General features: G+C 45.2%; 1 protein-coding gene across 1 annotated transcript in view; it reads left to right on the forward strand.

Annotated features, from left to right (window-relative positions):
• LOC103266161 (neurexin-3) overlaps window positions 1-25,526 on the forward strand; it is a gene marked incomplete at its 3' end in the record, with an annotated part of 585,480 nt that overhangs the window by 19,193 nt on the left and 540,761 nt on the right. The window contains exon 2 of the mRNA XM_021715390.1: window positions 15,789-15,806. Within this exon, the coding sequence (XP_021571065.1) occupies window positions 15,789-15,806 (18 nt within the window). The remainder of the gene's footprint in view (window positions 1-15,788; window positions 15,807-25,526) is intronic.

A 25,526-nucleotide genomic window follows, 5' to 3' on the forward strand; every position in this document is an offset into this window, starting at 1 on the left:
CCTCAGCCTTCCAAGTAGCTGGAACTACAGGTGTGTGCTACCATACCCGGCTAATTTTTTATTTATTGCAGAGATGAGGTCTTGCCACGTTGCCTGGGCTGGTCTTGAACCCACGGGCGCAGGCAATCCACTTGTCTTGGCCTCCCAAAGTGCTGGAATTACAGGCTGAGCCTCGAGTCTGGCCTAAAATATAGTTTTAAAATTAAATATAAAAGTCTGCTAGTTTCCAAAACTGCCTAAGTTTGCTTTTAAATATGTTACAGGTTAAATAAACTCTTATTAATCTGAGAACCACTGTGGTGGGTGATAGTATGCTATATTCTCCTAGTAATAAAATATATGTATAATTTTATTCATTTTTCTGATCTTTTATCAGAAAGAAAATTGCAACTAGACAGGACTCTGAGATAATGCAATTTATTTTTATTCACCATTTATCAAGATGTTTTTGATTGCACAGTTTTGACTCTGAGACCTCTTAACTCTTTGTTGGCATAATTGAAGTTAGACAAAGACTAGAACATTCTTATGAGGGGAGTATTTTTCAGAAGCAAACAATGTGGAGTCATAGAATTCCTCAGTCTGTTTTCTCTTCACCATAGTTAAACCATTTATTTTTTTTTAATGCAGTTTTATCTTACTGAATTATTTTTAACAAGATCAATTCTACTCCATGTGGATTCTATAATGAAGATTTGATTCATTGATCAGTTATTTTTTGTGTGCCTATCTGTTTTACCTGTATAGCTTCTATTGTTATGGGTGTTCTTTTGTGACCATGATTTCTACCACATTCAATCTTCTCACATCAAATTTGCAGGTCTAAATTTTGTCAAGAATGTTTGATTCTTCCTTCAATTTTTTAGTCAATAACAAATTTTTACCATGTGCATTTTTAGCTGCTGTCAGTTCTATTTTGTGTTGGTTTTCTTTTCCTGACAGGTCTAATTTTTTTCCAGGTCAGTTTTTTGCAGTTTAAAAAACCACATCTTCTTCCTGCAACTGAAGTCAGTCCTTTTCCTGATAGTTTCTAAGCCGCTGGTCCAAAACATACTTAAGGGTCAAAACATGAGGGCCAACATATTTTGTGTTGTTTATAGGAACTAGCGACCCAGAAGGATTTAGGAACCTACTCAAGGTCATATATAAAGTTAGCAGCCGTGCTCTGCTGGGTCATTTTAGAATAGACAGCCCCTCTTGTTCAGTGAACGGCAGAATCAGAGTGGGAAATTGAGACGAGGTTGATCTTGGTCCTTCCTCCTAGCTTCAGCTTCCCAACCCCTCTTTTGAGCTAACAGAATTTCCCCTGATCTGACCTCCCTAGGAAATGGCAGCTGGGGCCACAGTTCCAAGCCTCTTGACTTTTCCCTGCTTCCTCGCTAGGCCTGCCTTAAGCTGTGTGTGCGCTGGGGTGGCATGATTTACAAACAAGCAGGACCAAAAAGGAAAAATCCTCTCTTGTGGAAAATTAGGTCAGTGGCAGAGTTGGGGAGGGGAGGGAGGCCAGGCCTTGTTCTCCCATCCTGCAGCTCATTCCCCTTGCCTGGAGCAATCAGGGCAGAAGCCGAGGGTGCTGTTGGGAGTGGACACCTGGGGGTGGGGATGGGTGGTGGTGGGGGGGGGGGGCGCAGCGCTGTGCACGTGTTCTTGTGTGGATGTGTACAAACAGGAAAGTGGTGGTTTTCCAGCTGCTCTGGACCCTCCACCTCCCGACTGTATTTGTCTAGATTACTCTAAGGGGGATATTAGTGTTGTCTAATAATGGCCTTAGATTTATCAAGGGATTTGTTTGATTAATTCCAAAGCAAAGCACAGCAGCTAGATTAGAGCTCAACCAGTGTGGTGAGTCTACACCACCAATCCTCTGCCCATTTTAATTCCAGTTGTCAGGGCTCCCCTGTCTCCTCTGTGTTCTGATCGTGGAAGGTGATAGCATTTAGGACCTCCGACTGCAGGATAGTTAAAACCATTTCCCACTGCTAACAGGCATGAGAGAGTGTCCAGGCTCACAGGTAAATCTCCAAGTTCACGCTGTTTCTCCACAAAAGCCTCAGAGATGAGGCTTTACTTTCCTGTTTGCTACCACTGTACTCTGGATGCTGGTTTTTTTCCTCCCAGACACTCTGTGAGGGCACTGGGACCCCAGCAGTGGCACAGTGGGAAGAGTAATGACCTGAATTCTGGTTTCAGCCCCGACATCGTTTAGCTGGGTAGACATGTTAATTACCCTCTCTCAGGTTTATGGTTTTTCTTCTGTGTCTCAGAGTATCCTGCACGACTCAATGGCACTGATCACAATTTTAATTCACTAATTGTCTGTCTGATTATTTGTGGCCCATCTCCCCAGCTTGCACTCTGAGCTTTCACAGTGCAAGACCTGTGTCTGTCTGTTTCATCTGCCAGCACCCTAGCGCCCAGCACAGTCCCTGTGACACAGATGATGTACAATGAATGTATATCAGTGGATTGAATCTGTGAAAGGATAGACCTACTTGACATCCTAAGACCCTTCTACTTCGGAAATTCTCTGCTTTTCCTCTATTCTCTCTGAAACAATTCTAGGGTCTCACACTGTTGCCCAGGCTGGAGTGCAGTGGCACCAGCATGGCTCACCGCAGCCTCAACCTCCTAGGCTCAGACAATACCTCCACCTCAGCCTCCTAAGTAGCTGGGACTATAGGCATGTGCCATCATGCCCAGCTAAGTTTTCAAACTTTTTTTGTGGAGACAAGTTCACGCTATGTTGTCCAAGCTGGTCTTGAACTCCTGGACTCAGGCAATCCTCCTACCTTTACCTCCCAAAGTGCTGGGAACCACCGCGTCTGGACTAAGCTGTTTTTAATTGTAGTACTGCACCTCAGAAGTTACAAGATAAAAATGGTGATTAATAACAACTTCAGTTAAAACTAGAAAAGCCCATTATTGATATATGAAATGTGTTGTTATTTTTAGGGACCCCCTCCTTGCTTGATCTCTGTGGTTTCTGGAAGTAGAATGTCTCTTTGCAAGAGGTTCTGAGCTTCCTCTGGAAAAGCCTGCAGAATCATCCCATCCCTTCGGAATGGGACTGGAACTAATTAGCAGACTATATGCCTGGTTCTTAGACCCAAAAAAGATTCCTTCAGAGCATCTCAACACCCCCTTACTTTACAAAGGAAAAGAAATCAGTCTTGTTCATTTTTTGAAAATGAGAGAAAGGGAAGCGTACGGAGGAATCTGAAAAGCTGCCAAGGGACTAAAACATGAGAGAGCCCTCTAGTAGGGCTGCTTGCTTTCTTCTGGGGGTCCCCAGGTCACCGGAAACTCCTTCTCTCAGGGTGAGGTCCTTCGGGAAGCATTCCATTGAATGCTGACTTGAGCTAGTAGGTAACCCCTTTTGTTCAAGCTCACGAAAGACACTGCTTGCTAATCAATAATGATCTTTTTTTTCATATCAAGCCCATATGCAATCTTAAACTCTTTCTTAACACGGTACTTATCTAAGGTCACATAATGAATTACAAAGTTGCCGCTTTCTACATGCCTCCTGGGAAGCCTAACCCTTAGGAGTGTCCATCTGACCACTGGCCAGGTATGGTGAAATGTTCTTACACAAGATTTCTCTGCACTTAGTTGTTGCTGTCCATTCTCTGGGGACCACTTTAGGATTTCTCCGGGAAAAGAGGCATTCTCTGTCAACCCTAAATCCTACATTAGTGCTAAGTGTGACAGTTGAGGCCATGTAGGGTCACCCTATCTACGTGGGGTGCTCTCTAGTTTATCAGATTGATGACTGACTGCAGGTGGTCTTTTTGTGTCTTCAGTGCCTAAGCTGATGTAGGGTATGTAGTAAGTGGTCAACGAATGTTAGCTATTTTGAATTGAACCAGACACAAAGGCTCAGTATGAAAGCAAAAAAGAGTGAGGATAAGGCTTATGGTAAATTGTAAGCCTTCTCAGCTTTTTTGGAGAACCTCAGAGCCAGCCTCTCTAAAACTGTGTTCTGTGTGGTGTTACTAGGTGTTTTATTTGGGTAAAAGTGTTCATTAATTCCCCCCCAAATATATATATTTCCTATGGGTTAAATCTCTTCTGGGACTTCATGGTGTATCTTAGTACAGATGAGGGTTTCTGAAGTCTTGGGATATTTGACTACCTTTTTTTTTTTAGTCTCATTGGTTTGCCCATGCTGGAGTGCAGTGGCACGATTATGGCTATCACAACCTCAACCTGCTGGGCTCAGGTGATCCTTCCACCTCAGCCTTTCAAGTATGTGGAACTACAGGCACGTGCCACCATGCCCGGCTAATATATCTATATTTTTAATTGTAGAGATGAGGTCTCACCAAGTTGCCCAGGCTGATCTCAAACCCCTAAGCTCAGACAATCCTCTTGCCTCAGCCTCCGAAAGTGCTGGGATTACAGGCGTGAGCCACCACATCCAGTCCCTTCTTCTCCTTTTTTTTTCAACTCAATGTCTTCTAAATTTATGGGACCACATACTTTCTTTCCTTTGCAAAGAACACCTGTTCACATCTTGCTGGATGTTGTATTTTTTACGGAATTCAGTTTTGAATGTGTTGCTTGAAGTTATAATCCTTTCACTGAAGTCTGCTTCCTAAGATCCAACCCAGCAGCAGATGTTGTGACTATAACAGTGCACCTAACACTGAGAAACACTTCATGACCAATAGTTCTTTCTGTCAACTTTACACTGGTCTTGGCAAGCCCACGTCTATTTCTTGAAATTTGCCTTCGTGTTCCAAAGGATGATAGACTTGGGTGGTAGACTCATGAGGGAAGAAATAATTGGGCATGGAGGGATGGTACTATGGGAAGGAAGAGATCTTTGCAGTCGGAGAAATCTGAGTTCAAATCTTGGGGATTATTGAAGAGATGAGTGGACTTGGGGATTTTAACTACCCTAGGCTTTAGTTTCCTTGTTTGTTAAGTAGGATAACAACAGAATCTACATCAGTAGGATTAAATGAGTTATATACACACACACAAACACACACACACGGGGTGTCAAAAATGTATGCATATTTTTAAGAGCTGTCATCTATATATTGCTTTACGAAGTTGAATTGATTATGGTAGCAATGTGTAGAATGACGTTGCTCAAATGCTTGCATAACTATGTGACAGGCAGGTATATATTGAGTATCACAATTTTAATACAGTTTTTTTCCTTTCTTAAAATGCGTATATATTTTTTGGCACCGTATGTGTGTGTGTATGTGTGTGTGTGTGTGTGTGTGTGTGTGTGTGTGTGTGTGTGTAATACATATATTATATTATACATTATAATCCTGCCATTTACTGAAGGCCTCCTATATGCCAGGCACTGGCAGCTGTATTGTGTGTATATACAATAATAATCCCTGTAGCTGTCTTCTGGGTCATGTTTTTAAATTTTCTTTTGTGATATTGTTGTAAATAGGGATTCCCTTAATCCTTTTTTTTTGACACTGAGATCTAGCATGATGGCTAATAAGGAATTGCCCCTTGATTAATATTTTTGGAATGAATAGATGACTGACACAGAACTTTGTGGTTTATAAAGCACTTCCACATTCATGGTCTCCTTCAGACTTTCCAGGATCCTGGTCGTGTAATTCATATCATTAATCCCACAAGTCAGGCATATAGAAAGTGAGGTCCAGAGAGGCTACGTTACCCAATGCCACAACCCTGGTACGAGGCTGGAAAGTCAGGCCTCAAAACTAGGGCTTCTGAAAGCGAGTTGTGGAATATATACACATGGAATATTATTCAGCCTTGAAAAGGAAGAAAATCCTGACATATATTATAGCATGAATGGACCCTGAGGACATTATGCGAAATGAGATAAGCCAGTCACAAAAAGACGGACAGTGTATCATTCCACTTATATATGGAGTAACTAGAGTAGTCAAGTTCATAGAGACAGAAAGTAGAAAGGTGGTTGTTGGGGCTGTGTGGAGGAGGGAAAGGGGAGTTGGTGTTTAAAGGGTATCGAGTCTCAGTTTTGCAAGATGAAAAGCGTTCTAGAGATGGATGGTGGTGTTGATTGTACAACATTGCGAATGTGCTTAATACTGAACTGTGCACTTAAAGATGGTTACAAGAGTCCATTTTATGTTATGTGAACTTTACCACAATTTTAAAAAGCTAGGAAAACCAAGTGTCACACCAGGGCTCTGATCCAAATCTAGGGCTCTTTCCACACTCTGCAACAGCGCCCCCTACAGAGGAGCTGTGGTATGCCTCTTCTCCCAAAGCTCTTTTGTACTGTATTGCAAAGTTTCCAATAGAACTCGCCTCTACTGAGACCCTGGGAGACCCACCTGTTTCTTCCAGGACATTCTGCCAGTTGGCATAAACTCTTAGGAGCTGGAGTCTTTTCAGGGAGGAATTCTTTAAAAGAGGGCAGATTCTCAGTCTCGGGGAATCACTGGTGTTAAGTAATACAATAATTATGATTGCCAATAGCAGTTAGTACTTCTTCCGTGTCAGACACCTTGCCCAGTGCTTTTGCATACATTAGCTGTTTATGACCCTCATATTAGTCCTACAAGGTGAATATATTATCCCCAGTTTACAGATGGGGAAGTTAGGTCTCAGAGAAGTTAGTTAGCCCGCCTGAGCACATGTGTGTGGTAGAGCCAAGATTTTCATCCAAGTCTACCTAACTCCAGAACCTGCCTTTTAAATCCTGTGCTTTCTGGAGGAGATGGGGAAGCTGAAGCTGTCTGTCTCTAGGGTGTTTTCCAGCATAGAGATTGATGGATTTCTTTCCCTTCCTGTGAGGTACGGTAAGTGCCCTACATGTGAACTTTCAAGTTGTGAACTTTGAAAGATGTGAATGCGCATTCACAGTTCCAGTCATGTAAGTTAGCTCACGTGTCTGATGGACATTGTCACGTGCGTGTATCTTCTAACAATAGTAGTACTTTTGTGTACTTTACTGCTTGTATTATTTGTGTGAAAAGCATTATAAACCTATTGGGTACCTAGGCTACTTTTGTTGGACTTATGAACAAGTTGGGCTTATGAATATGCTCTCAAAACAGAACTCGTTCACATGTAGGGGACCTACTATACTCCTTTTTGTCCTACCAGATGATGAAATGTCCTCTTATCTAGGTCAGTTTCTCTTTTGATTCCGTGGAGTTGTTGGAGATGTAGGTGTGTCTTCCTCTCTAGGGTGGGTGCATGCACTTTGGGGAGGACAGCATCCATTTCTTTACCTAGGAAGCTGTCATTTGAGCCCTGTTCCCTGGCAGTGCCTGTCTACTCTGAGGATGTGTCTGAAACTTTTGTCCTGAGGCATGGTAGACTTGCGGGTATCAACCTCAAGGTCTAAGACTGGGAAGTGTTTGGCTAGAGATGCTTTTCATTTGCAAGGTTTAAACAGGCTAGTAGAAGCTCAGCTTGTCCCTTTCAGTTTAGAAGGGATATGTCAACAAGCCCACAGAGGCATTAATAATTTCAATGCGTTTCTTGAATGTTTACTATGTGCCTGGCATTGTGCTAACCACTTTCTATGGATCATTTCATTAAATTCTCACAATAGTCATAAAATTAGGGACAATCAGTTCTAATGCTGGTCTTGAAAATGCAAATTTGTTCTAATGCGATGGATATGTTCGGGAACAGTTTGAGCATCATAATTCTGCTTTGGATTATGCATGGTTTTGACCACAAGAAGCACTAGGCAGAGAACTGCAGCCATCCAAACCAAGGCGTATAAACACACAAAACACACGCATCTCAAACCTGTCCCAGCCACTTCAGTTACTGTGTGGGTTTGAGTCCCACCCTCATCTGATGTTATAACTTTCTGTCTGATTTCAGGTGGTTCTCCATCCACCACACCACAATAATTCACAAGCTTCCTACTTGCACGAGCAAACTTCAGACCTTTTTTAAGGGCCATATTTATTATAGTACTTATGTATTTCTTAACAGTGTAACATGTGTAAGACCGATGCCTGTCTTTTATCATGTGTCACTAATGAAGTTTTTGGATGTTGGACCCATGTCCGTTTTTCCTGTGAGCTCTATGGTTTTTACTGTGTGATTCTGCATAGTGAAGTGACTTTTAGCAATGCAGGGATGCTTCTAGAAGAGCTGACGTTGTTACCATTTTTCCTATGTGGCAGAAGAGGACCATGAAACCAAGAAATTTGCCAAAATTATTTTTATTTTAATTATTTGTTTATTTTTTGAGTTGGGGGTCTCACTCCATCACCCACGCAGGAGTGCAGTGACACGATCACAGCTCACTGCAGCCTTGACCTCCTGGGCTCAGGCAATCCTTCCTCAGCCTCCTGAGCAGCTGGGACCACAGGTGTGTGCCACTATGCCCAGTTAATTTTTTTAAAAAAATTGTGTAGAGACAAGATCTTGCTTTGTTGTCCAGGCTGGTCCCAGACTCCTGGGCTGAAGCAATCCTCCCTCTTCAGCCTCCCAAAGTGCTGTGATTATAGGCATGAATCACTGTGCCTGGCCTCAAAAAATATTTTTAGTGACAAGTGGCAAAGGCAGTATTCCAATCCCAGACTACCTGACCCCTATGTCTGTACTCAAAACCCCTAAAAATTTAAAAATAAAATAAAAAACTATGCTGATCTCAGTTCATATCTGTAACAAGTAGATTTTTTTTCTCTCCCTGAAGGTGGTGGGGCATAGCAGTGACCTGGACCACAGAACTACCCTCCTTGGGGCTTCTAGTTCGCTTCCTGGCCGCTGCCTGCCCAGGCTGGCTGGCGCCCGACACAGCCGTGGCAGCCTCTCCATCCTGCAATTCGGAGTTATTAGCATCAAAGAACAAAAGCAAACAGCACCAGGGCTCTGGGCTCAGTCCTCCACGAAGGCAGATAAATGAACCCTCATGTCGGGGATAAATCTAACACCAACAGCCTTTTGTGGAGACAACTCTTCCTGTGTTTGAAGAGCTCAGACACTGAGAGCCAGAAAGAGCACTGGAACGCCGGAAACCCAGCCTTCTCGCGACTGGAAGTTTGCTTTAGTTCTTAACTCAAAAATGGTTTCTGTGTTTGTTCTTAGAGAAGAAGGGAAAACCTTGTGCTCATTCTCCCTGGGGGCAAGAGTGGATAGGCCATTGGGGAGGTGCAGTCTTTGCTTTTCTTTCCCATCCTAAGGTTATGGCTCATGAAATCCTCAGGGGAAGGGCAGTGAAAGGTGTGCCCTGACATCCGAGAACCTGGGACAAGAGTTTACATGGAGGCCGTGGCCAGCCTTTCTACTCTCAAGGCCCTTGTGCCCGTCCGTGTAGGCACCCTAGACTGTGAAAGTCTATAGCTCATGCACACAGCTTCCCCCTGGCCCCTTCTTGACTCTCAAGTACACACACCAGTGGACTGGTCTGCTTTGGGAGAATGGACCCAGGGGAAGAAGCCCATGTGGATTTAGGACAATAGAGCAAGAAATTCTGGGTACCAGAGCATATTCTAGAAGGGTGGGGGACAGGTGTTGCTGGAAATATCCATCTGACCTGGGGACTCCTCAGTTCCTGGGCTGGCATGTGGCTGCAGAAGGAACAGAGCAAGTCTCTCTAATGCCTATAGCCCACGTCAGGGGCTCCGACTGGTTAGGCCTATGGTCAGACTTTATTTGACCCCTTCTCTCTGCCCCAGGCAATATTTTTTCCTCACTTCTGTGAGATGACCAGTATTCTTATCCCAAATTTGGTGCTCCATGGATCATGTGGTGCCTATCCTGGTTCTTTTGTTCAGAAACACAGCTTGACCCTTATCTGATGTGCTACTGAGCCTGAGGGGTATAGATACAGAAGGATGTTAGAGCATCCTCTGTGGGTCTCACTTTCCTTATCTGTAAAATGGGATGAGTAGCATTCCCACTTTTTAGGGTTGTGGTGAGGACTGAATAAGATGATGTATATAAAGTACTTGGCATGGTGCCCAGCACAAACACTTGATAAATGCAAGCTTTCTGATGATTAGTACTACTTTTCTCCCATCTTATCCTCACATTCACCCTCTGATAGGGTGGTGGTGCCAGCATGGTAATTGACAGAGGGAGAGGAGAGTCCACAGCTGGATTGCCAGGGCTACAGGCTCTGGCTCTGTAGGTGGTGTGACTTTGGGCCAATTACCTAAACTTTCTGTGCCTCAGTTTCCTTATCTTTAAAATGAGTATAGTGCGAGTTCTACCTCACAGGGTTGTCGCGAGGAGCTTAGACCAGAGCCTGGCACGCAGAAAGCCATGTTAGCTGGTAATTTTATTACTTTCATGTAAGAGAGGACAAGAGGGTGATAAAAATAAACCAAAAGCCCTTTCTGTGGTCACATGGCAAGAAAGGTGTACCTGGGATACAGCTGCCGGTGCTTCTGACTCCTGGCCTTGGTGCCTCCTCATGTCTGAAGCCGTCAACACCAGAACTCGCTCTGTAGAGTAACCTGTGGCTGCCGCTGTTATTACAGGCTAGGGTCTGGGCATGGGGGAACAGCATAAGCCCCAGGTCTGGCCAGAGGAAATATATATGTCGATACGTGTGTCTAGGCACATGTGTATCAGGTTTTTAGTAGACAAAACAGGGGGCAAACTGCAGAAGAAAAGGCAGATGACCACCAGACAAGATTGATCTGGGAAGGTGGCATCTTCACCAGTGCCAGCACTTCCTCAGCTACCTCCTGCTGTTTTATTTTATCACACTGCTGGGCCTGTAGTTTTCCAGAGTGCCACTGCATTCAAATCTATATTCTATTTTCTCTCCTAGAAAATAGGTCAGACTCAAGGCAGAGTTCACCAGGTGGGGTCCCTGAAGACTTGGCTGGGACTCGCCTCTAGGAGGCTGGCTGTGCAGCCTGCCCCACGCCTGCCAAAGCTTCTCCAGAGGCATGAAGTGGGGGGTTGAAGTGGCAAGTGAGGGGAGTCTCAGACTCTCACCTCTCAGGTGATCTAGTCCAAAGGAAGGGTGAGGTGGGAGGACTCCTCTGGCTGAGCTGGCCTCTGCAAGTGCAACGGCGGTAGCTGGAGGGTTATTTCTTGTTCTCCTATAGTTAGAAAAACCAGGTCCCCCAAACTGCAGGAAGCTGTTTCCTTTGAGCCTGAGAATAGCCATGCTAAGTGTATGCACTTGTGGCTGAAGTTGTTGTTGAATGCACTGTGTGTCTGTAGGGATCTGATTGGAGGTGGGGATGTCCTAGTTTACTACTTCCCTGGTTGTGATGCTGAAGGGAGTGGGTGAAGGGGGCGGCAGGTTTCCAATGCTTTCTTTTCTGTTTTGCTCCCCCTGGTGGGAGCATGGTAGTCCTAAGGGAGGCGGCTACAACTGGGCCAGAGTTGGTTTTCATCAGGATTTTCCCCCACCTTAGTTTAGTTTTCTTTTTTTAATACCTGTTATCTGCTAAGGACTGTGTGTGAGTGATAGAGCTAGGAAGATGGGAGAGGGAAATTGCCAGGTAATGTGAGCCTTGGACTTTCTATCATAACAGTACAAGTAATTAACTGAGCAGGTTCTACCTAGAGCCTTTGCATTTGTTATTTCCCTGCTTGGGCAGTCTTTGTCAGGTATATGTGAAAGCATTTCTCATCTTCTTTAGGTGTAAGCTCAACTATTACTTCCTTAAAAGACCTTCTCTAAAATGGGGGCCTTTTTCTACTGGTACTTTTTCTACTTTTCCTTTCTTCATGGCACTAATCACTATTTGATATTATATGTCTATGTTTTATTGTTTATATCCTCATTAAAAACCTAAAAGTATTGTCTGTTTCATTTACTGCTTGTATCCCCAATGTTTAAAGCAGGGTCTTGGCCTATAATAAGTGCTCAGTTAATATGTATTGAATGGTAAATAGATTATCTCCATTGATACAACTCACTGAAATAGATACTTATTAGTATCTTCATTTACACATGGGAAGTTTGAGTCTCAGAGAAGCTAAGGCACTTGCCTATGGACGGAGGAGCAGAGTTGGGATTTGATTCTAGGTTTGTCTTAAGCCCCTTACTAAATTAAGGAACTTTGATTTATTCTATGTTGGCCTCATTCTCAGGCAAGCTGTCTCCATATGGTAAAAAAAGCTGGAACCTAACAGCTCCAGAGAGAAAAGAGCATCCTATTTCCTGATACTTCTAGTAAAATTCCCTGGGAAAACTCTCATTGGTTGGGCTTGGGTCACATGTCTGCTCCTGAGTCAATTATTGGATCCAGAAGAATTATTTCTATGACTGAACCTGAGTTATATGACTACTGTTGGAGTTAAGGTGGCAGTGGGGGGATCACCTCTACCAAACCACATGGGTTAAAGATGTTCCCTGAAAGACAGCTGAGGTTTGTTTCAAGAAGAAAAGGATGTGTCCAGACAGTACGGCACGTGGACACTGTCAAGTTCTGATCCACACCTTCCAATCATTCCCCACCCCCCATCTATCTCCCACCTTCACCATTTATTCGTCAGAATTGAGTCCAGAAATTTGGGTCACTCACTGCTTCTTGGAACAGGGGCCTGGTAACACTGAGTCTCTATTGCTAGCATTGATATAATGCTCAGAACTGCCTCCAGGTCAGTGGCACAGCTAGGAACTGAGCTTGGACCTTGATCTCGGGATTTTTTTCTTGGTGACATTGTTGTCCCTCTTTGACAAGATCAGATGCTATATTTTTATGCACAGGACTAGAACTATGCCAGGTTGAGGCTTAAGGAGGGAAAACAAAAGAAATAAGAATGTAATTTGTTATTTATTTATTTATTTTGAGATGGAGTCTTATTCTGTCATTCAGACGGGAGTGCAGTGGCTGCTCCCAGTCACCGCAGACCTGACCTGCTGGGCTCCGGCGATCCTTCTGCCTCAGCCTTCCAAGTAGCTGGAATTACAGGCATGCACTACCATGCCCCGCTGATTTTTTGATTTATTGTAGAGATGAGGTCTCGCTGCCCGGGCGGGTCCCGAACCCGTGGGCTCAGGCAATCCACTCACCTCAGCCTCCCAAAGGCGCGGGATTACAGGCTGAGCCACCGAACCTGGCTTGTAATTTGTTTTAACCTTTGCTTCTGTTCATCTCCTACCTCCAACTTCACATGGAGGATTGGGGGGAGGGAAGAAGAACTAGAGCCAGGGGCGAGCTGGAGTAGATGTCCTTATCCACAAATAGGAGAGCTGAACCAAAATCACTGGCTTCATTCCTGTGGTCTCTTGGAGTTTCCAGTGAGCCATCTGGTCAATATCTTTGGTACTTCCATCTCTGGTAATTCAAAGTGATCACAATCAGAGCAGCTAACGCTTATGCAGCATTTGTCTTGTTCTGAGTTCAGTGCTTTACAAGCATTTAATCTCATTTAATTCTCCTAACGCCCCCCCGAGGGAGCTTCTATTATTATTCTCATTTTATGACTGAGGAAAATGACTCTTAGAAGTTCAATGATAGGTCCAAGGCCACAAAACAGGCTGGATTTGAACCCAGATGTGTTTGTCTCTAAAGTTGAAGATTGTAATCATGTCCCCAAATGGGCAAGTAAACAGTATTTTTGGGGTTCCCAGGACCTTTGGCGTTCCAAGGAATTCTGTCTTCCTGGGTCTTGGTGTCCTCAAAGAGCGTGTTTGTATGAGCAATGGTGTTGAAACACCTTCCACAGGCCTCCACCACATGTAAATACTTTGATATCCTGCTTAATGAAGGGCTATTTTAACGACTGCTTTTGTAGGTAATCCATCAGTTGCAGTTAGTAGCCCTGCTTAGTTATTTATGCTGCATGTTTTCCCTCCCCACCTCTTCTATTTCACCCCTTTTCTCTTCTTGCCACTCACCCCTAAGTCTGACTCACCAGAAAACCTAAAAGGGGGTATGGCTGGGAAATGATTCAGAGCTTTCTAGAAATTTTCTTGGGCAGATACAGCTTCTAGGGGATGCAGGGCATGGACTGGAGAAATTGTGACTGTGGGTGTGCCCCTCCTGGAAGCGCCTGAGTTTTCCTGAGAAAAGAGCCCTAGGGACGCACTGGAGTACAAGTACACGTCTGACTGCAGGTGTTTCATCATTGGCATGGAAAGCGTGACTGACCTTGTTCAGACAGCAAATTAGAGGCCTGGAGGATAAGCCAGGACCTACTCATGGGGCAGCTGGGAGACTCTCAGCCAGCTTCTCTGTGACTTCAGGGTGATCACTTCCACCTGCAAACTGAATCTGGGTCCCATGCACCCTTGAGGGATCTATGCCTCAGTTGACAGTATGTTGAACTGGATGAGATTCCAGATATCTGGGATCCTTTCTAGGCTCTGTCACTGAGCTAGCTGTGTGACTGAGGGCAAGCCTCTCAGCCTCTATCACCCTCCATCTCAAACATTTTAAAAAAATTTATCTAGAGACAGAGTCTTGCTCTGTTGACCAAGCTAGAGTGGTGTGATCACAGCTCACTGTGACCTCGAACTCCTGGACTCAGGCAATCCTCTTGCCTCAGCCTCCTGAGTAGCTGGGACAACAGGCACACACCACCACACCCAGCTAATTTTTTATTTTGTTGCAAAGATGAAGTCTTGCTATGTTGTCTGGACTGGTCTCAAACTCCTGGCCTCAAGTGATCCTCTGCCTCAGTCTCCGAAGTGCTAGGATTAAATCTTAACATAAAAGAATTAGACTTGCTAATTCGTGTCTATGGCTATTCCACATCCACCATTCAGTGATTCTACGTGAATTATCCAGGATTGCCTGGACAGTCAGTGGTGTCCTGAAGCAGCCCTTGAGTCCTTTTCTGCTGCAGTGTAGCCTGTCAGGTCAGGTCTAGGGGTTTTAACAATGGTTTTGGCAGTTGAGGGAAACTGCTAGGGGAGGGAGGGGCATACCTCATCAACAAGGATGATTAATGATTAATGTTTCTATACCTAACCCTGAAATGTACCCCATATCTTTATTAAAAAAACAACAACAACACAATGCCTTGGGCTGCTAGGTTGTCTGTCCCTAGCACAATTCTTTTTCCCATCTGAGGGGAGGAGGAGGAGATTGTGTTCATGGAGCTGATAGGAATGAACCATTCTTCAATTTGTGAAAGTTCATTGGCTTAATTCAAATGTCAACCTTTCCAGGTTTGGTTGTTTATTTGTAGTTGTCAAAAGCAATTTCAAATGGCAATTCCTGTCATTAATGATGGGGCGAAAAGCTAGGAGAAAAATTAAAAGGGGCGGCGGGATTTCCATCTATGTGGTGAATGATCTACTCGCACACAATCTCATACACACACTGCTATCTGTGAGGAAGGATGGTCACTGGAATACTGAGGAAGGAGGGAATTGTAAACACTGTGATATTGTGTCCTTCATTCCCGTGTGGTAAATAATGCTGCAACTTACTCTTAATTCTTATGCCTCTTTTTCTTTTTTCCTCCAGGGAGTGGTTTATTACTAATTTTTCTCTCTGCTGGGAAACCTTGCTTGACTTCCTGTCCAGAGTTTGGTGTCTGGAGAGGAGGAGAATTTGCTTTGGTGTCGGTGTGCAGAAATCAACCAGAATATTTTAACCAATATTCTTACAGGATTCCAGTCTGCTTGGCTCTTGGGAGCCCTATCTGATTCCAGGAGGATGTCTTTCCGGACAGATGTGATGCCTACCTTTCTTGTTACATGCACAGTGGAAAGGGAGCTTGGTCCCTCGGCTTGCATGGGTGGTTTTTGGGTGATGGTGGAATTCAGTGCTCCGAAACTGAGCACCTTTGGGGGCTTGCATGAACTTGGTAGTCATGCAAGGGCACATTGCACTGTGTGTGTGTGCTGCTAATGCTTTTCTTCCTTTCTCTCCCCCTCTCTCCTCTCCCTTTCCCTCCCTTTGAAAATGCTGCCACAGATGTCAGCCAAGGTCCAGGTGAGTCTTCGTGTTTGCACAGCTGCTATGGGAATTTCCCCTCTGCTAGAGCGTGCATGCTATGCTTTGAGTCTGAGTGAGACCTTTTTCCTGGGACAAAAATCCAAGTATATTGCATTTTCACAGATTTAGATTGAGAAGAGGTGCCATGAATTGATGGATTCATATTGGTTTTGAAGAACCATTTTAAAATCAAAAGAATATGGTTCTCATGCTTAATACAATCATTTCCTTCTGATTAATATTTCTGGATGATCCAGAAAATGAACATTTAAAAAAATATATTTTAAAATATGTTATTAAATAGGTATATTCCAATTTAATGAGCATTTTTGCCTTGTTTCCAACAAATCTACTCATCTTCTATAGCTTAATGTAGTTTGAAGTTGATGATATGGCATATTTAGCATGGAAAATGCAATGTGGGTGAAAGAAGTTTTCTTTCTTTTATTCTAAGAAATGTCTTTTTTTTAAAAGCAGTATTTATTTTTCCTGGTTATGTAAATAATACATGCTCACTGTGGAAAAAAGGGGGAATGATTTGAATTGTTTTTGTTGATGGAAAAATAGAAGAATTATCCTTACGATAATTATGCATTATTCTTTTTTTTTTTTTTTTTTTGAGTTGGAGTCTCACTTTGTCTCCCAGACTGAAGTGCAGTGGCCGCTCCCGGCCACCGCAGCCTCGACCTGCTGGGCTCCGGCGATCCTTCCGCCTCAGCCTTCCATGTAGCTGGAACTACAGGCCTGCGCTACCACGCCCGGCTAATTTTTTGATTTATTGTAGAGATGAGGTCTCGCCAAGTTGCCCAGGCGGGTCTTGAACCTGTGGGCTCAGACAATCCACTCACCTCAGCCTCCCAAAACGTGGGATTACAGGCTGAGCCACCGAGCTTGGCTGCATTATTCTTTTTAAAATGTATACTCATCCAGAATTCCTAACTCCAAGCATTGTGTGTGTTTGGAAACATATGTACACACATACATAGAATCATGTGAAATGATGCAGCCCTTTATAGGTAAGAAGTGTCAGGTGATTTAGAATGATCTGAAGACTATTCTAAATTGACTAGAACTTTGAGTTAAGAAGAATAATTAGCTCTACCCAATCAGAAAGGAGCATCATCTTAGGTATTTTCACATGTTCACTTGTTTAGTCCTTTGAAGTTTTAATCCTTATAGCATCAGTGCAAGATAGGTATTTTTATATCCATTTTAATGTGGAGGAAATTTAAGGCCCACCAGTTAAGCAGTTTTGCCCAAGGCCAATAGTAGCAATGGGATTTGAACTTAGCACTTCTGGCTCTAAAAGCCCATGCACACTTCATCAGAACATGCTGGGGCCCATCACTGAAAATTCTCAATGCTTGACGATCTCGTAAGTATTTCCTAATGGGACAATTGCTGATTTCTTTCTTTTTACTTAGAGGTAATAGGATAGTTTCTTTATTAGCAGCTTTCTTTCCAAGTGAATTGATCTTTAGTTGTTCTTGAATATCTAAAATTATCAATCAGACTTCATTACCGTCCTTCTGATCATTGTTCTATGGGATGTTACACAACATAAGAGAATAATAAACAGGGTGCCTGAATGAAACGTAATTGTACACCTAACCCTTAACTGTACCCCACAAAACCATAATAAAAAATACTGTTTAATTATTAAAAAAAAAAAAGAGAATAATACAGCTACCCTACTTACTGCAGAGTGTGTCTGTGTCTCTTTTTTTTTCTGCCTGTCCCCCGCCTTTTAAAATAATTGGTGTTTGAACCAAAGTACAGGGCAGCATTTCCTAAGATACCATTAAACTCATTATTTCTATTGAATAATATTTTAGTTCAGTCATTCACTCAACAAATATTTATGTTCCAGGAATAGTTCTAGGCAATGAGGACAAAACAGTGAAAAAAACAGAAGACAATCAGTGCCTTCATGAACCTTTTATGTTTGGCAGGGCAGACAAGAACGAAAACATACACACAGACCTATATACACATATTATACATATATACATACATAGATAGTCCCACACATGCATGCATACTATGTGTGTGTGATATTTACATCATGGAGTGGATGATAAGTGTCATGAAGAAAAATGAAGCAGGGTAAGGGAGAGGTCCCTAAGTTGCAGAGGGTGGCCAGGGAAGGGATGCTTCAAGGAGGTGAGGAAGGGAGCCCAGCACCTCGAGTTGTGTGTGTGAAAGTGTCATTTGGCTTAATTTTTCCTCCTGGTGCACAGCAGAGATGTGACCAGGGGTCACCACATAGAATTGTGCATGTTGGGCTCTGCGTAGGGTCCCAGCTGAGGGATGAATGGGGCAGAAATCCAGCCTGCATTCCTCTTGTCAAGGCTGCGCCATGGGACTGCCTCTGACCAGAAGGGTACCTTTTTCTAATCCACAAAAAGGCGCCGTATTGGTCCTGAATGAAATAGTGTGGTGGAGTGAAACATGCTGGACCCATGGCCTTCTTCGATCCCCTCAAAGGGATAGAGGTAAAGTTTCCTCAAATAACAGCAACTATAATCAGCCCCACACAGTACCCTTTTAACTTCACAACTGTTATCTCATTTTTACCCTCTGAGGTGTGTGGCCTGAACCCCATTTTAGGAAGCTGAGGCCCAGGGTGGTTCACCATTGGGATGAGATCGCCCAGTTGTGAAGCAGCAGGACCAAGGGGAGGTTCCAGCTACTTCCAGAGCGCGTGCTCCTCATTCTGCCCTTGAAGTGTCAAAAGCTGAAGGCCGATCTTGTGGGCCCACCATCTCCTTGCTTTCTTGTGGTTTCTGAACCCGAAGCACATCCCTGGCTTGGACCCTTTCCTTGGGGCCCTGGATGTGGCAGGAGGTGGCTTGAGCCTGCCGGGCCCCCGCTGAGGTCAGGGGTCCTTTTGCCTTTCTGAGGCCCTGGCTGGGCAGTCTGGAGCCAGCTGCACTGTGGTTCTGAAATAAGAAACCTTTAGTGGTTCTCTGATTTTTTTCCCTTCCCCTCAGGAAGACAAATTGGGGATTTTATGAGCTAATGTAACTATTTACCCAGAGGCCGCTAGAAGACTATAAAGGGACGATTGATTAATTGATTAATTTTACATGTAGAGGAGATGGGCTAGAAGTAACCCTACTGTAAAACGCAATCTGAGCTGGGGCCTGCCCAGCCATACCTTCCCCAAGGTCCCTGGGACAGGCTGGGGACTCAGAGAGTGAGCCCTGTGACAGCCAGGAAAGAAGGGGCAGGCACGTCACACTCCACTTCCATGTGGGAAAATCCACAGCCCCTCCTCCTAGTCTTTGGGAAGGAGGTTCAGGGTAATAGAATAATAATAAGCCTGTGGTGTGCTGAGATAAGGGAGCTCAGCTCTTCCTCCTTCCATGGGTTCTTTTGTTTAACTCTTCCTGTCAACCCCCAGGTAGATACTACCATCCTCATTACAGGGAGAAAAGGACCCTCGTGGTCATCAGTAACTTGCCCACAGTTGCCTCCTGCTAGGGACTAGACCAGGATTTCAGTCCAGCTCCCTGCTAGACTAGTCTAGGATCTTGGATCTGGTCCCCTGATAGTGACTAGGCCAGTATCTCAGATCCAGCTCCCTGATAGTGAGAAGGCCAGGATCTTGGATCCAGCCTCTTGCTAGTGACTAGACCAGGATCTTGGATCCAGCTTCTCAGTAGTGAGTAGGCCAGGATCTTGGATCCAGCTTCTCAGTAGTGAGTAGGTCAGGATCTTGGATCCAGCTTCTCAGTAGTGACTAGGCCAGGATCTTGGATCCAGCTTCTCAGTAGTGACTAGGCCAGGATCTTGGATCCAGCCCGCTGCTAGTGACTAGGCCAGGATCTTGGATCCAGCTTCTCAGTAGTGAGTAGGCCAGGATCTTGGATCCAGCGCGCTGCTAGTGACTAGGCCAGGATCTTAGATCCAGCTTCTCAGTAGTGAGTAGGCCAGGATCTTGGATCCAGCCCCTTGCTAGTGACTAGGCCAGGATCTTGGATTCAGCTTCTCAGTAGTGAGTAGGCCAGGATCTTGGATCCAGCTTCTCAGTAGTGAGTAGGCCAGGATCTTGGATCCAGCCCGCTGCTAGTGACTAGGCCAGGATCTTGGATTCAGCTTCTCAGTAGTGAGTAGGCCAGGATCTTGGATCCAGCCCGCTGCTAGTGACTAGGCCAGGATCTTGGATCCAGCCCCCTGCTAGTGACTAGACCAGGATCTCAGATCTTTCTGTCTCCAGAGTTGGGCTCTTATTCTTCTAGACCCTGCCATTTCCACCACAGAGCTCTGGGCCAGACTGTGTCCTTTTCGCATCTGTATTTCTAGCTCTTCACCTGGCACATGGCACACAGCAGAACTTCAAAAATCTCTGTTGGACGGGAAGTGTGGCCACAAACACACCATGAGTCTGTAGTGTCCTGAGACGTGTCAGAGTTTAAAGAGCATGCTCTCCAAGGAGTGCCACTCGTTTACTTTTCAGAGGAGGAAACTGAGACCCAAGAAGGGAAGGGACCTTGCCAAGGCTGTGTGACCCATGTGTGGGCTGGAAGGGACTCCTGTCAGGTGTCGTATCCTGTGCTTCTGCACACTAGGAGTTCACATTGGTCTCCCTGGGCTGCTTGTGGGGCAGGGTGGGCACTCCCAGCTCTGCCCCGCATTCAACTCTCTCCCCACTTCCATGTGTTCTAGAACTCTCTGCCAAGGGGAGAGAAGGCCATTTGGAGGTGAGGAAGAGGAAGGGTAGTGGGTCAGAGCACAGGGCACAATGCGGGGGCCTGTGGTGTGAGATCCCTCCTCTGCCCTCCCTTTGCATGGAGGGGCTTTTTATGGTGCTCCAGTGACAGCCTCTCTCCTCAGAAGGGATAATTTCTCTGGCTCTGCCTGCTGATTAGAGCTGGAATTTAAATGAATAACTGTGACCTTGTGGAAGTGCCCTAGTTATTCAGAGGCCCAATGAGGAAATAGGCCTCTTGCTTCTGTCCATCAGAACCCTGGCAGGCATGGGGGGAGGGCCTCCTGTCTGCCAGGCCCCAGAGGAGGTCCCGTCTGCTGTTGCTAAAGGAACTGACGCCTTTGCAGAAGCCTTCTTCTGCTGCTCTTGATCTCTGCCCTGTGCTGTCTTTCCCCTACAGTGTAAGTCATCTCAACCTCTCCTTGGGGAGAGGACCTGATTATGTGGCCTAGGCCCTGCCCCGTCTCTGGGGAGTGGCTCAGTCCAGCCTGAGAAACCCAAAGTCTGGCAGCAGCACGAGTCTGACTTATATTTGGGGACCCAGGCTCGTGGCTTGCTGCTCAAAGGGTGACTCCAGGACCAGAAGGGTCTCAAGCCTCACGCCAGACCTGCTGCATCAGAATCTGCATTTTATCAGGACCTCTGGATGTATACTCATTAAAATCTGAGACACACTGACCTCCAATTCCCACTCTCTCCTCTCTTTAGGGCCAACGGGGCCAACTTGCTAAAGCTCTCCTCCTGTCTTTCCTGCTGGGCACAGCGGGAGAGGTCTGCTTGATTGGGTTGATAGGAGGAAGAGGAGGGGTGAGCTCAGTGAAGGGAAAGAGAATGAACCTTTATTGACTGAGTAGTCTGGGCTGGTCACCATTCAGGCACTTTCTATGTAAAAGGTTACACCCTGTGAGGCAACATAGCCTAGGACAGAGGAGGAGTTGGCAAACCACAGCTCAAGGCCACTTCCAGCCAGCTGCCTGGTTTTGTGTGGCCTGCGAGCTAAGAATGGGTTTTACATTTTTAAACGGCTGGAAACAATCAAAAGAAGGACAATTTGTAATATAAAAATTTTATGAAATTTGAGTTTCCATGTGCGTAAAGAGCTCTTGGAACACGGCCATGCCCATACTTTTTTGCATTGTCTGCGGCTGCTTTTGAGCTTTGCAGGCAGAGTTGAGGGACTGTGATGGAGAACCCCTGAAATGTTTACCATCTAGCCCTTTACAAAAAAACTTGCCGAGGCTGGGCATGGTGGCTTACATCTGTACTCACAACTACTTGGGAGACTGAGGCGGAAGGATGACCTGAGCCTAGGAGTTCAAGGCTGCTGTGAGTTGTGATCGCACCACTGCACTCCAGCCTGGGCAACAGAGTGAAATCCCAACTCAAAAAAAAAAAAGTTTGCCACCCCTGGGTTAGAGCACAGTCTCAGAGCTAGATGCCTGGCTGATATGTACTCTCTATCACAGTAGTGTGACTTGTTCAAGCCACTGTACCTTTGTGGGCCCTACTTTCTTCAGCTGTAAAATGGGGACAATCAGAGAACCTACCACATGGAGCTGTTTTGAATGTTGTGAGCTTATGCATGCAAAGTCTTTAGAAAAGTGCCCAACAATAGTTAGTGATATATAGAGTAGCTATTATGGTAAGTTATCTCATTTGATCCTTTTAACACCGCTTCCATTTTGCAGATGAAGAAACTTAGGCTAGAAAGGTATTAAAAAAAAAAACAACCACTCTTTCAGCTATGTCTTTGTCTCCCTAATCGCCCAGAGGCTGCTCATGTGCTGTGCTGTAGGACCTCTCTGAACACCCCTGCTGTTCTCTGCTGTCACACGTTCTGTCCCATCTGTCCTGATCTTAGTGCTTCCAGTGAAGAAACTCAAACTTGGATCCTGTCTACTCCTCTCAAGTGGGACTTGGAAACCAGTAAAAGCGGGCTAAGGGGAACCACATTTATAGAGAACTCACAAGGTGCCAGGCACCTACCACTCGGGCCGGGACATTGTATCCTTTGCCCAAGGTCAGAAGCAGGTATGGCAAATTTCAGGATTACATACTTGTCTGGAATTTCTGCTCTATGGTTCTGCCCTCTTTCCCTGGAGCTGTTTGCTCTTGGGCAAGTCGTGTACCCTCTCTGGTCAACAACAGGTTGCTTTAACCTGAAGGGTTTGAATCAGATAAGCTTCCTGACTTCTTTGATTCTGAGGCTCTATGATTAGACAATCTGACCGAAGTATGGAAGAACAGCAGCCTGGAGAATGTCTTCTCCATGACCAAAGACTCACAGCTCTTAACTTCGGTCAGACCTATCATATATTTTGTCTTTTCTTTCCTACTCTTTTGGGCAATAGTCCTATTTGCTTTTCTTCCTTATTACCTTTTTAGGAAACGCGCTTGACATTTTATTGAGCTTGTCTTTTGAGCCAGGCGTGGAAATGTGAAGTTTAGCATGCATTATTAAGTTCTTTTGACATCCCCAGGAAGTAGATCCTGTCATTTGACCCATTTCACCCATCAGCAGACTGAGGCTAAGGGATTGTAAGTAACTGCTACAACCCAGTAAAAAGTGGTGGAACCAGATGTAAACCCTGGTACGTCTGGCCCACGAGACATCTTCTAGGGAGTTGCACCAGACTGTACCCATCACAAAGTCCACTCCTGCTCACTACTGTATCTTCTCAGCCTAGAACAATGCCAGGACAAGCGCAGTTTATTTACCCAGCAAGTACAGAAGAAGTACTTGCTGGGTAAATAAACTGCGCTTAGGACTCAGCTCTTAGTTTGACCCCACATCCCTCTGAAAGAAAGTCTGCTTTTTATTGGGGTTCACCCTGAGACAGAAGGTAATTGAACGGATCTTTACTCAGTGCCCATGTTGGGTTCAGCTCAGTGGGGGATGCGGGCTGTGGGGGAATCCACCTCCGGGTTGTGTGTAATTGGATTGGAAGGGGGTCCTCGGCTGGGCTGACAGTGCTCAACTTCCAGCCAATTGCCCGGCTGGTGCCCAGGAAGACCCCCTTGGCTCCCGTAACTGCTCTTGATGAGTAAGTGTGAGTAAGGAGCTGTTTCCCCACCTGCCACCAGCTTCGGCGAACTCAGGGAAGCAGATCACTGGGTCTTGGTGCTTTTTTCTGGAGCCTTTAGAAGTCCTCTCCCTGACTGTCTTAGACAGGCAGACCCACTGAAGTGTGGGTGATGGTCGCATTTAATTTCCTAGTGCAGGAAGGCAAGGCCAGAGTTGGAGTGGAAAAACCACTCGAGACAGCCAGTAGTCTCTGTAAGATAGTATTGCTCCTGCCCCACTGGCCCTGCCAGAGGTGTGGGGGTGTTTGTTTGCTGCTCTGGTGTTGAGTGGCAGCGGTAGCACTTAGTCGGAAGGGACAGTAAATGCTTCAAAGGTTTGTGCTTCTCAAAATGCCATTGATGCAACCACAGACTCTTCCAGACCGATTCCCCTCTGTTCAGCTGGGAGGGAGCCGGGTATGGAGCTGCAGAGGTTCCATGTCACTCAGCTAAGTTACACAGCTTGTTTTTGGCAACATCTGAGTCCATCCCTGTCTGTGGACCTGCCTCAGGAAGTCTGTTAGGGTCTGGGCTGAGCGACCTGGTTTGCTGGGCCTCCAGAGGAGAGGGGAGACAGAATGTAGCCGAGAGTCCAGGACAGTGGGTCCCTTTATGGGGTAGCAGACTGTGGCCATGAAGGAAGCGTTCAAGGATGTACTGGGCAGGTGGTCTGCTCATGCTGCCAGATTATTAGAGAATTGGTGCTGGTAAGAGATGGAGTGAGGGGCAGAGAGAAGACCTAGCTAACCCAGTCCCCTAAATAATGACAGCAATCACCACAAGCTTTTGAGCCCTTCCTAGATGCCAGGAACACTGCTAAGTATATTCCCTATGACATGGTTGTGCATGATTGTCGCAGTGATCCTGAGAAGGTATCTTACAGATGAGAGGCTGCAAATTTTACAATTTTTTTTTTCCAAATGAGAAGTGGATATTTTATAGCAAATACAGCACAGAGAGGTTAACTTGCTCAAAATCCCACAGTTAGCAAGAGGCAGGACTGGGATTTGGATCCAGGCTTTGGCTTATTGAGAGCAGTAGTTTGCAAACCCTAGTGAGCATCAAAATCACCTGGAGAGCTAACACATGAGATATAGGCTCATTAAGATTGTTTTCCCAGGTGATTCTGATATGACCAAAGTTTGAGAACCACTATTTTAAAGGTAAGTGAGCTGGCAGATGAAGGGACTTGAAAGTGTCTCTTGTCACCGCTTTGTGTCCCCATGTACATTATGGGAAGTGGGGGAGGTTGGGGGGAGGAGGCAGCAGTGAGGATGGCGTGATGGTCTCCCTTTGTTAGGTCCCAGGGCTGGTAAAATCATCATCCTGGTACATTATAGCCAGTTGTGTATTTTCTGGCTCCCTTATCTACTAGCATGGGCTCCTGAAGGGCAGGAGTGTCTTTCTGAGAACAGAGATGCACCCATGCCTGCATCCTTACTGCCTGCTACATTGTATGTGTTCATAAAACTTTGCTGCTAGAGTCAGCATTTCAGGAATGGAAGGAACCCAACAGATTGTCAAGACTCTCTGTTCACCTAAGTTTTGAATCTCTCCTACAAGAGTTTATTCAGATTTGACTTGAGCCCCCTTCCAAGATGAGCAACTCATTGCTCCTTTAACCTTTCCTTTCCATTCTAATAGTGCTGAGTGTTTGAAAGCTCTTTCTTACATCTTCACCACCTGTATGGCTTCCAGCCCTTGGAGACACACAGAATAGCTCCAATTACATTCCCAGTGCTTGAAGACAGGGCTTTTGTCTTTAAGGATTTTCTTTTCTAAAGGCTAACAGAGCTCCAGTTTCTTTGGGCATTCTCATACAAGAATTTTAAATTCTTTCATTCAGGTCATTGTTCTCTGAAAAATGACATTTTCGCCCCCGCCCCCCCACCCCACTGACAGATACTTCAGTAACTCATCAGATATATTAATTCATAAGT

This window comes from Carlito syrichta, unplaced genomic scaffold, assembly GCF_000164805.1.
Source record: "Carlito syrichta isolate Samal-C Ts95f unplaced genomic scaffold, Tarsius_syrichta-2.0.1 Scaffold307033, whole genome shotgun sequence".
Lineage (NCBI taxonomy): Eukaryota > Metazoa > Chordata > Mammalia > Primates > Tarsiidae > Carlito > Carlito syrichta.